Source organism: Oncorhynchus keta, chromosome 20 (assembly GCF_023373465.1).
Source record: "Oncorhynchus keta strain PuntledgeMale-10-30-2019 chromosome 20, Oket_V2, whole genome shotgun sequence".
NCBI lineage: Eukaryota > Metazoa > Chordata > Actinopteri > Salmoniformes > Salmonidae > Oncorhynchus > Oncorhynchus keta.
The window spans coordinates 44,878,354-44,890,853 of NC_068440.1; the positions used below are offsets into that span (position 1 = coordinate 44,878,354).

Consider the following 12,500-nt stretch of genomic DNA (forward strand, 5'->3'; position numbering starts at 1 on the left):
AAATTATAACTTTGTAATCTGAATATTTTCATTGGTGCCTCGGCATGTTCGTTAATTACATGTGTTAACCTGATTAGTTAATCACTAAATTACAGAGAATCTTTGATAAAAACTAAGTCTTCAGGTAATGATAGTAAAGATACGACAGTGTTTACTATGCAGATGTTATTGTTCAGGCTATGACAGGATAGAGGATAATACTGCTGCTGCAAAGAGGAGAGGAAGAGCTTTTCTTTTTTCCTCTGGGCTTTAATAAGATGCAATTTGGAAAACATTTAGTAATCTGCAAGTAATTTATCTCTTGGAGGAGAATATGTGCAGCTCTGTTTTCTTTATTAGTAATTTAGTCGACTTTGGGATTTTTTTTTGTGTGTGTTTGTTTTCAGGCTTTTGGTTTTGAATTAAATAAATTGCTTTAACTCTCTTGGCAATGTTAAAAAACTTGAATTTTTTATTTGAATTTACATGGTTGTAGAATGTAACGGCTCTTTTCTGGATTTTGATCATTTGCGGGTATCGGCCTAATTCTGCTCTGCATGCATTACTTGGTGTTTTACGTTGTACACGGAATATATTTTTGGAAAATTCTGCGTGCAGAGTCTCAATTTGGTGTTTGTCCCATTTTGTGATTTCTTGGTTGGTGAGCGGACTCCAGATCGCACAACCATAAAAGGGATCCTAATTGGCATGTCAAATTTTATTTTCCTTTTGATGGCATAGAATGCCCTTCTTGCCTTGTCTCTCAGATCGTTCACACCTTTGTGGAAGTTCTCTCTGTCTCTCTTCTATCCCATCCCACATTAAAGCCAATTTAATTACGTTCACAGTAAGAGATCCTCGCAGGAGACCTGGGCTGGTGTACGTCCGTACGTTCGCACGCACGCACGCACACACACACACACACACACACACACACACACACACACACACACACACACACACACACACACACACACACACACACACACACACACACACTCATTATTCTTTGTTTATCTATTACCATCCAGCCACACACTCTCCCTATTCCCCTCTCTCCATCCTGTTCCCTATCTCCTTGGCATTGTTATTGATTCCACTGAAGAGCTCTTAAGTCCAGTAATGGTTCATTTCAAAGTTGAACAGGAATTAATTGGACCAATGAGGTGCTATTACGGGTGGCGCTAGCGAATCGGAATTAGAGTCTGTAGTGTGTTACCTTCACAGCGAGGGAAGGGGTGGTCCCAGTTGCGTGTGGTCCCGTGTTCGCAGGTCAGGATGGAATGTCCCATTAACTGGTAGCCGGGGAGGCACTCAAAGGAAATGGACTGGCCAACGTTGTAGCCTGCCCCCACCACCACGCCGTAACGGAAAGGCTCTGGGTCCAGACACTCATTAAGCTCATAGGCTGGGGAGGAAGGAAGGGGGAGGAAGGAAGGGGGAGGAAGGAGAGGAGGAGGGAAGAGGGAGGAAGGAAGAGGGAGGAAGGAAGGGGGAGGAAGGAAGGGGGAGGAAGGAGGGGAGGAGGAAGAGGGAGGGGGGAGGAGGGGAGGAAGGAGGGGAGGAGGGAAGGGGGGGGAAGGAGGGGAGGAAGGAGGGAGGAATAGAGATGGGAGAGAGAGAGAGGGAAGAGGGAGGGAAGAGAGAGGAATAGAGATGGGAGAGAGAGAGACAGAGGGAAGAGGGAGGAATAGAGATGGGAGAGAGAGAGACAGAGGGAAGAGGGAGGAATAGAGATGGGAGAGAGAGAGACAGAGGGAAGAGGGAGGAATAGAGATGGGGAGAGAGAGACAGACCAGGAAGAGGTACCATCAATACAGAACCAGGAAGAGGTACCATCAATACAGAACCAGGAAGAGGTACCATCAATACAGAACCAGGAAGAGGTACCATCAATACAGAACCAGGAAGAGGTACCATCAATACAGAACCAGGAAGAGGTACCATCAATACAGAACCAGGAAGAGGTACCATCAATACAGAACCAGGAAGAGGTACCATCAATACAGAACCAGGAAGAGGTACCATCAATACAGAACCAGGAAGAGGTACCATCAATACAGAACCAGGAAGAGGTACCATCAATACAGAACCAGGAAGAGGTACCATCAATTCAGAACCAGGAAGAGGTACCATCAATACAGAACCAGGAAGAGGTACCATCAATACAGAACCAGGAAGAGGTACCATCAATACAGAACCAGGAAGAGGTACCATCAATACAGAACCAGGAAGAGGTACCATCAATACAGAACCAGGAAGAGGTACCATCAATTCAGAACCAGGAAGAGGTACCATCAATACAGAACCAGGAAGATGTACCATCAATACAGAACCAGGAAGAGGTACCATCAATACAGAACCAGGAAGAGGTACCATCAATACAGAACCAGGAAGAGGTACCATCAATACAGAACCAGGAAGAGGTACCATCAATACAGAACCAGGAAGAGGTACCATCAATACAGAACCAGGAAGAGGTACCATCAATACAGAACCAGGAAGAGGTACCATCAATACAGAACCAGGAAGAGGTACCATCAATACAGAACCAGGAAGAGGTACCATCAATACAGAACCAGGAAGATGCTGAGCAGAATGCATTATGTTGTGAGACAGACATAGACAACAGAAGGAAACATTTCGTTCATGAGAATGTTGTTTACTGAGAATGACATGGAATGGCCTCCTCCATTAGAGGACAGTGTGGTAGACACAGAATGGCCTCCTCCATTAGAGGACAGTGTGGTAGACACAGAATGGCCTCCTCCATTAGAGGACAGTGTAGTAGACACGGAATGGCCTCCTCCATTAGAGGACAGTGTGGTAGACACGGAATGGCCTCCTCCATTAGAGGACAGTGTAGTAGACACATAATGGCCTCCTCCATTAGAGGACAGTGTAGTAGACACGGAATGGCCTCCTCCATTAGAGGACAGTGTGGTAGACACAGAATGGCCTCCTCCATTAGAGGATAGTGTAGTAGACACAGAATGGCCTCCTCCATTAGAGGACAGTGTGGTAGACACAGAATGGCCTCCTCCATTAGAGGACAGTGTAGTAGACACGGAATGGCCTCCTCCATTAGAGGACAGTGTTGTAGACACGGAATGGCCTCCTCCATTAGAGGACAGTGTAGTAGACACATAATGGCCTCCTCCATTAGAGGACAGTGTGGTAGACACAGAATGGCCTCCTCCATTAGAGGACAGTGTAGTAGACACATAATGGCCTCCTCCATTAGAGGACAGTGTAGTAGACACGGAATGGCCTCCTCCATTAGAGGACAGTGTGGTAGACACAGAATGGCCTCCTCCATTAGAGGATAGTGTAGTAGACACATAATGGCCTCCTCCATTAGAGGACAGTGTAGTAGACACATAATGGCCTCCTCCATTAGAGGACAGTGTGGTAGACACAGAATGGCCTCCTCCATTAGAGGACAGTGTAGTAGACACATAATGGCCTCCTCCATTAGAGGACAGTGTAGTAGACACAGAATGGCCTCCTCCATTAGAGGACAGTGTAGTAGACACGGAATGGCCTCCTCCATTAGTAGACAGTGTGGTAGACACAGAATGGCCTCCTCCATTAGAGGACAGTGTAGTAGACACAGAATGGCCTCCTCCATTAGAGGACAGTGTAGTAGACACGGAATGGCCTCCTCCATTAGAGGACAGTGTTGTAGACACGGAATGGCCTCCTCCATTAGAGGACAGTGTAGTAGACACAGAATGGCCTCCTCCATTAGAGGACAGTGTGGTAGACACAGAATGGCCTCCTCCATTAGAGGACAGTGTAGTAGACACAGAATGGCCTCCTCCATTAGGGGACAGTGTAGTAGACACAGAATGGCCACCTCCATTAGAGGACAGTGTAGTAGACACGGAATGGCCTCCTCCATTAGAGGACAGTGTAGTAGACACGGAATGGCCTCCTCCATTAGTAGACAGTGTAGTAGACACAGAATGGCCTCCTCCATTAGAGGACAGTGTAGTAGACACAGAATGGCCTCCTCCATTAGAGGACAGTGTAGTAGACACGGAATGGCCTCCTCCATTAGTAGACAGTGTAGTAGACACAGAATGGCCTCCTCCATTAGAGGACAGTGTAGTAGACACGGAATGGCCTCCTCCATTAGTAGACAGTGTAGTAGACACAGAATGGCCTCCTCCATTAGAGGACAGTGTAGTAGACACAGAATGGCCTCCTCCATTAGAGGACAGTGTGGTAGACACGGAATGGCCTCCTCCATTAGTAGACAGTGTAGTAGACACAGAATGGCCTCCTCCATTAGAGGACAGTGTAGTAGACACGGAATGGCCTCCTCCATTGGCAACCAGTGTAGTAGACACAGAATGGCCTCCTCCATTAGAGGACAGTGTAGTAGACACAGAATGGCCTCCTCCATTAGAGGACAGTGTAGTAGACACAGAATGGCCTCCTCCATTAGAGGACAGTGTAGTAGACACAGAATGGCCTCCTCCATTAGAGGACAGTGTAGTAGACACGGAATGGCCTCCTCCATTAGTAGACAGTGTAGTAGACACGGAATGGCCTCCTCCATTAGAGGACTGTGTAGTAGACACAGAATGGCCTCCTCCATTAGAGGACAGTGTAGTAGACACGGAATGGCCTCCTCCATTAGAGGACAGTGGGGTAGACACGGAATGGCCTCCTCCATTGGCAACCAGTGGGGTAGACACAGAATGGCCTCCTCCATTAGAGGACAGTGTGGTAGACACAGAATGGCCTCCTCCATTAGAGGACAGTGTAGTAGACACGGAATGGCCTCCTCCATTAGAGGACAGTGTAGTAGACACAGAATGGCCTCCTCCATTAGAGGACAGTGTAGTAGACACAGAATGGCCTCCTCCATTAGAGGACAGTGTAGTAGACACGGAATGGCCTCCTCCATTAGAGGACAGTGGGGTAGACACGGAATGGCCTCCTCCATTGGCAACCAGTGGGGTAGACACAGAATGGCCTCCTCCATTAGAGGACAGTGTGGTAGACACAGAATGGCCTCCTCCATTAGAGGACAGTGTAGTAGACACGGAATGGCCTATTCCATTAGTAGACAGTGTAGTAGACACGGAATGGCCTCCTCCATTAGAGGACAGTGTGGTAGACACAGAATGGCCTCCTCCATAAGAGGACAGTGTGGTAGACACAGAATGGCCTCCTCCATTAGAGGACAGTGTAGTAGACACGGAATGGCCTCCTCCATTAGAGGACAGTGTAGTAGACACAGAATGGCCTCCTCCATTAGAGGACAGTGTAGTAGACACGGAATGGCCTCCTCCATTAGAGGACAGTGTAGTAGACACGGAATGGCCTCCTCCATTAGAGGACAGTGTAGTAGACACAGAATGGCCTCCTCCATTAGAGGACAGTGTAGTAGACACGGAATGGCCTCCTCCATTAGAGGACAGTGTAGTAGACACGGAATGGCCTCCTCCATTGGCAACCAGTGTAGTAGACACAGAATGGCCTCCTCCATTAGAGGACAGTGTAGTAGACACAGAATGGCCTCCTCCATTAGAGGACAGTGTAGTAGACACAGAATGGCCTCCTCCATTAGAGGACAGTGTAGTAGACACAGAATGGCCTCCTCCATTAGAGGACAGTGTAGTAGACACAGAATGGCCTCCTCCATTAGAGGACAGTGTAGTAGACACGGAATGGCCTCCTCCATTGGCAACCAGTGGGGTAGACACAGAATGGCCTCCTCCATTAGAGGACAGTGTAGTAGACACAGAATGGCCTCCTCCATTAGAGGACAGTGTAGTAGACACAGAATGGCCTCCTCCATTAGAGGACAGTGTAGTAGACACAGAATGGCCTCCTCCATTAGAGGACAGTGTAGTAGACACGGAATGGCCTCCTCCATTAGAGGACAGTGTAGTAGACACGGAATGGCCTCCTCCATTGGCAACCAGTGGGGTAGACACAGAATGGCCTCCTCCATTAGAGGACAGTGTAGTAGACACAGAATGGCCTCCTCCATTAGAGGACAGTGTAGTAGACACGGAATGGCCTCCTCCATTGGCAACCAGTGTGGAAGACACAGAATGGCCTCCTCCATTAGAGGACAGTGTAGTAGACACGGAATGGCCTCCTCCATTGGCAACCAGTGTGGTAGACACAGAATGGCCTCCTCCATTAGAGGACAGTGTAGTAGACACGGAATGGCCTCCTCCATTGGCAACCAGTGGGGTAGACACAGAATGGCCTTCTCCATTAGAGGACAGTGTAGTAGACACGGAATGGCCTCCTCCATTGGCAACCAGTGTGGAAGACACAGAATGGCCTCCTCCATTAGAGGACAGTGTAGTAGACACGGAATGGCCTCCTCCATTGGCAACCAGTGTGGTAGACACAGAATGGCCTCCTCCATTAGAGGACAGTGTAGTAGACACGGAATGGCCTCCTCCATTGGCAACCAGTGGGGTAGACACAGAATGACCGCCAGGTGTGTGCAGTTTCCTCCTCTCCACTGGGTTTGTCTGCAATCCCAGATCCAGTAACACATCGCTGTGAGCCTGTAACTAATTTATCAGGATGTCTGAGTATCAGAGTGAAATGACTTCATTTCCACTCTCTCTCTTTCTCCCTGTCTCTCTTACTTTCTCTCTCTCTCTACCTCTCTTTCTGTCTTTTATCCTCCCTCACTCTCCCTTCATCTCTCAGTTTCTCTTCAATCATAAACGTATTCTTGGGAGAGAAAAAGTGAAAAGATATGCCGAGTTGGGTTCTTCAGCGAGTACCTGAGTTTGATGCAGTCATCAAACTGTTCATTTTTTCGTTGGATACAAAAGCAAGATGACTAAATAAATAGATTTTTTTCTGGATCAGAGCATCCTTTGCGAGCGATAAGTAAAGCATTGCAAAACGGGGCATTTCTAAATATAATGTTTTGTTGTACATGATAATATGCACATCACTCTGGAGATGCCAGATAGAAGCCACCTTCCAATTTACCGCTCATTCACAGAATCACAATATCAAGTTTTAAGCACCTTTGTGCCGTAGCTCTGCAGATAACGTTTTTTCCTTTCTGTTTACTGGGGTGGAGAGAGGAGGGAGGGGTTTCTGTTTTCTGGGGTGGAGAGAGGAGGGAGGGGTTTCTGTTTTCTGGCGTGGAGAGAGGAGGGAGGGGTTTCTGTTTTCTGGGGTGGAGAGAGGAGGGAGGGGTTTCTGTTTTCTGGGGTGGAGAGAGGAGGGAGGGGTTTCTGTTTTCTGGGGTGGAGAGAGGAGGGAGGGGTTTCTGTTTTCTGGGGTGGAGAGAGGAGGGAGGGGTTTCTGTTTTCTGGGGTGGAGAGAGGAGGGAGGGGTTTCTGTTTTCTGGGGTGGAGAGAGGAGGGAGGGGTTTCTGTTTTCTGGGGTGGAGAGAGGAGGGAGGGGTTTCTGTTTTCTGGGGTGGAGAGAGGAGGGAGGGGTTTCTGTTTTCTGGGGTGGAGAGAGGAGGGAGGGGTTTCTGTTTTCTGGGGTGGAGAGAGGAGGGAGGGGTTTCTGTTTTCTGGGGTGGAGAGAGGAGGGAGGGGTTTCTGTTTTCTGGGGTGGAGAGAGGAGGGAGGGGTTTCTGCCTTCTGGGGTGGAGAGAGAAGGGAGGGGTTTCTGTTTTCTGGGGTGGAGAGAGGAGGGAGGGGTTTCTGTTTTCTGGGGTGGAGAGAGGAGGGAGGGGTTTCTGTTTTCTGGGGTGGAGAGAGGAGGGAGGGGTTTCTGTTTTCTGGGGTGGAGAGAGGAGGGAGGGGTTTCTGCCTTCTGGGGTGGAGAGAGAAGGGAGGGGTTTCTGCCTTCTGGGGTGGAGAGAGAAGGGAGGGGTTTCTGTTTTCTGGGGTGGAGAGAGTAGGGAGGGGTTTCTGCCTTCTGGGGTGGAGAGAGGAGGGAGGGGTTTCTGTTTTCTGGGGTGGAGAGAGAAGGGAGGGGTTTCTGTCTTCTGGGGTGGGGAAAGGAGGGAGGGGTTTATGTTTTCTGGGGTGGAGGAGGGAGGGGTTTCTGTCTTCTGGGGTGGAGAAAGGAGGGAGGGGTTTCTGTCTTCTGGGGTGGAGAAAGGAGGGAGGGGTTTCTGTCTTCTGGGGTGGAGAAAGGAGGGAGGGGTTTCTGTCTTCTGGGGTGGAGAAAGGAGGGAGGGGTTTCTGTCTTCTGGGGTGGAGAAAGGAGGGAGGGGTTTCTGTCTTCTGGGGTGGAGAAAGGAGGGAGGGGTTTCTGTCTTCTGGGGTGGAGAAAGGAGGGAGGGGTTTCTGTCTTCTGGGGTGGAGAAAGGAGGGAGGGGTTTCTGTTTTCTGGGGTGGAGAAAGGAGGGAGGGGTTTCTGTCTTCTGGGGTGGAGAAAGGAGGGAGGGGTTTCTGTCTTCTGGGGTGGAGAAAGGAGGGAGGGGTTTCTGTCTTCTGGGGTGGAGAAAGGAGGGAAGGGTTTCTGTTTTCTGGGGTGAAGGAGGGAGGGGTTTCTGTTTTCTGGGGTGGAGAAAGGAGGGAGGGGTTTCTGTCTTCTGGGGTAGAGAAGGGAGGGGTTTCTGTTTTCTATTTCTACAATTTCCAAAAGATAATCAAACAAAAACACATGTACTTTTTACGAGACGTGTTTGTTTTTACTTTCACTCGTCTCCATTGATGTTGATTTTATTAAGTTATTGCTGACTTTTCTTTTCTTAGCGGATGTACAATCTTTACGAATGGAATAATGCTTCAGGCCCCGGAGTGGACGTTACTGTACACAAAGATGGCTGAGGGACTGACGTTGTAAACCTCCCTTGCTTGGCTAATCATTTGGATCGGTGATTTCCCCCAAGGGCATAAGGCGAGGGTAAGTGGACGAGGGTGTGTCTTTTAAGTGTTTTAAGACCTCAGCCTATGACAGGTTTTACATCCAAGATCAGTGAAATACTACTGGTGTAACGCAACACAGACAAATCCATGGATCCAGATTCATCATTTTACGTTTACGAGTTTAGGTGACTGTTCATTCTCTCATTCTCGTCGTGGAGGAATTTGGTCCATAAAAATATATCCAGGGACAAAATGAGTCAGACAGGTGGAGAGATATCTTGTTGGTGTCGTTTTCACAGGAATAGTTCAGGTTTAGTTTAGTGAGATGTTTTCAGACATCCGTGTTTTTACCAAGCAGTGTGCCTCATTCCCAAACAAAAACAGGCTAAATTCAGAATTAGAGAACCTGTCTATTGAACATCAACCTGTAAGAGCATTCATTCCATTACAGTATCTTCATCAAATCTCTTACCCTGGTACTCAAACCTGAAGCCTGGCCTGTTCTGGGAGTGGTCGCTATGGAAATACACCGTGGTCTCGTGGGAGGTGGTGAGAAGGGAGGGCGGGACATCCTGTCCACTGAATCGACCAATCACAGTGCTGGTATCCAGGGGCCCGTTCCGAATCTCCAGGAAGTCATGGTTGGCCTCGGTGGAGAAGTTTAAGAACTGGACGTGGGCTCCTGGGGTGAAGGAGCACAGGTAACCTCAGGTAACCTCAGGTAACCTCAGGTAACCTCAGGAACACAGGTAACCTCAGGTAACCTCAGGAACACAGGTAACCTCAGGTAACCTCAGGAACACAGGTAACCACAGGTAACCTCAGGAACACAGGTAAGGGTTAGAGACAGATAACCAGAGCTCAGTTGGTAGAGCATGGCGCTTGTAACGCCAGGGTAGTGGGTTCGAACCCGGGACCACCCATAACCTAGAATGTATGCACACATGACTGTAACCTTTGGACAAAGCGTCTGATAAATGGCATATATTTATTATTATTATATTACTAACATCAGTTGTCTTTCTAATTTCTCTCGTTCTATTGCTGTTCCTCTGGTATTGTGGAGTACTGTACAACAATCACTGTACAGCGCTCTCTCTCACCGTATCCCACAGCCAGGTAGATTCTCCAGGTACAGTCACTGTTGCTAGGGTAGTTGCCAGGGAAACCAGGGCTAAGGATCATGCCTTCCATCTCCCCCTGGATTCCTCCACATTGAGCTGGACCGAAGCATAGTGAGAATGGAGAGGGGGGTCAATGTATTTGGGATAAACCATTATAACCAAAAAGAGTGGTGCTTATTGGTAATAATTACCATCTATGGCATGGCAAGCTGTAATCATGGCAACTCCTGACAGACAGAATCTTTGCTCAAATTAATGATTTGTTTTGCATGTGGAGAGCTTCTGCTAATACCTGGCCTGGAAAATATAGTATTTTTTTATCATGAAAAGCACAAAAAAAATGATGCTTTTGCTTTTTAATACATTGACACTGCAGAAGCAAGTATATACATGAAATAGGTTAATTCCACTCTCTAAACCATCAAAGGTCTCTCAAGCACCTAAATACCCTACAATACAGCTCTCTAAACCATCAAAGGTCTCTCAAGCACCTAAATACCCTACAATACAGCTCTCTAAACCATCAAAGGTCTCTCAAACACCTACAATGTGCAATGCCCATATCAGAGGGATGAGAAACATCTCTTTACCCTCTCTCTACTCTGCTCCCTTGCGTCTCTACTCCCTCTCTCCATCACAGCGTTCTTTGAGCTTAAACCACTGATTGATTCAAATGCCACTTTGATTGAAGCGAAGAAACAGGGCTTAAAGGGAATATGATGAGAGAGAGAGAGAGGAGAGAGGAGAGAGGAGAGAGGAGAGAGGAGAGAGAGGGAGATATGGAGAGAGGAAGAAAGAGGAGAGGAAGATGGCAAGCGGGAGAGAGAGGGGAGAGGGAGAGATAATGAAAGTTGAAAAGACAAAAGTTGAGAGAATGTAAACAAGAGAAAGAGAGAGAGAGAAATAGAGATAGAGGAGAGAGAGAGAAGAGAGAGAAAGAGAGAAGAGAGGGGAGAGGGAGAGATAATGAAAGATGAAAAGACAAAAGTTGAGAGAATGGAAACAAGAGAAAGAGAGAGAGAGAAAGAGAGATAGAGAGTCTACATTGGATGGTGGATGGGACTACCAGCTCTCTGTAGGGCAGCCAGTGAGTCCATCTCTCTCTTCTCTCTCTCTTCTCTCTCTCTCACTCTCTCTCTTCTATCTGTCTACGCCTTCACTATGGTGAATCACTGAAACAATACAGAAATACACTACGGAAAAAGAAGGAACAGCATGTCAGAAATCAGCTCCATGTAATAAAATAGACTCTAACAACTTCTGGGAAAACTGGAAAACACTAAACAAACAACAACACAAAGAATTATCTATCCAAAATGGAGATGTATGGGTAAACCACTTCTCCAATCTTTTTGTCTCTATAACAAAGAATAAAGAGCAAAAATATATACATGATCAAATACAGATCTTAGAATCAACTATTAAAGACTACCAGAACCCACTGGATTCTCCAATTACCTTGAATTAACTGCAGGACAAAATAAAAACCCTCCAACCCAAAAAGGCCTGTGGTGTCGATGGTATCCTGAATGAAATGATCAAATATACAGACAACAAATTCCAATTGGCTATACTAAAACTCTTTAACATCATCCTTAGCTCTGGCATCTTCCCCAATATTTGGAACCAAGGACTGATCACCCCAATCCACAAAAATGGAGACAAATTTGACCCCAATAACTAATAACCTACTGAGCAAATGTCAAATTGGCCTTTTACCAAATGACCGTACAACAGACCACGTATTCACCCTGCATGCCCTAATTGACAACCAAACAAACCAAAACAAAGGCAAAGTCTTCTCATGCTTTGTTGATTTCAAAAAATCCTTTGACTCAATTTGGCCTGAGGGTCTGCTATACAAACTGATGGAAAGTGGTGTTGGGGGTAAAACATACGACATTATAAAATCCATGTACACAAACAACAAGTGTGCGGTTAAAATTGGCAAAAAACACACACATTTCTTAGGATTTGGCTAAAAATACTTGAATCAGTCATAGAGCCCATTGCCCTTTATGGTTGTGAGGTCTGGGGTCAGCTCACCAACCAAGACTTCACAAAATGGGACAAACACCAAATTGAGACTCTGCACGCAGAATTCTGCAAAAATATCCTCAGTGAATTAGGCCGATACCCACTAATTATCAAAATCCAGAAAAGAGCCGTTAAATTCTACAACCACCTAAAAGGAAGCGATTCCCAAACCTTCCATAACAAAGCCATCACCTACAGAGAGATGAACCTGGAGAAGAGTCCCTAAGCAAGCTGGTCCTGGGGCTCTGATCACAAACACAAACACACCCTACAGAGCCCCAGGACAGCAGCACAATTAGACCCAACCAAATCATGAGACAACAAAAAGATAATTACTTAACACATTGGAAAGAATTAACAAAAAAACAGAGCAAACTATAATGCTATTTGACCCTAAACAGAGAGTACACAGCGGCAGAATACCTGACCACTATGACTGACCCAAAATTAAGGAAAGCTTTGACTATGTACAGACTCAGTGAGCATAGCCTTGCTATTGAGAAAGGCCGCAGTAGGCAGACATGGCTCTCAAGAGAAGACAGGCTATGTGCTCACTGCCCACAAAATGAGGTGGAAACTGAGCTGCACT

The 12,500-nt window shown here is 47.0% G+C and overlaps 1 protein-coding gene across 1 annotated transcript in view; it reads right to left on the reverse strand.

Moving 5' to 3' along the window:
• Positions 1 to 12,500, reverse strand: part of LOC118381542 (CUB and sushi domain-containing protein 2-like) — a 1,147,246-nt gene that overhangs the window by 199,880 nt on the left and 934,866 nt on the right. Inside the window, 3 exon segments of the mRNA XM_052473074.1 lie at positions 1,199 to 1,387; positions 9,223 to 9,432; positions 9,854 to 9,970. Of these exon segments, the coding sequence (XP_052329034.1) occupies positions 1,199 to 1,387; positions 9,223 to 9,432; positions 9,854 to 9,970 (516 nt within the window).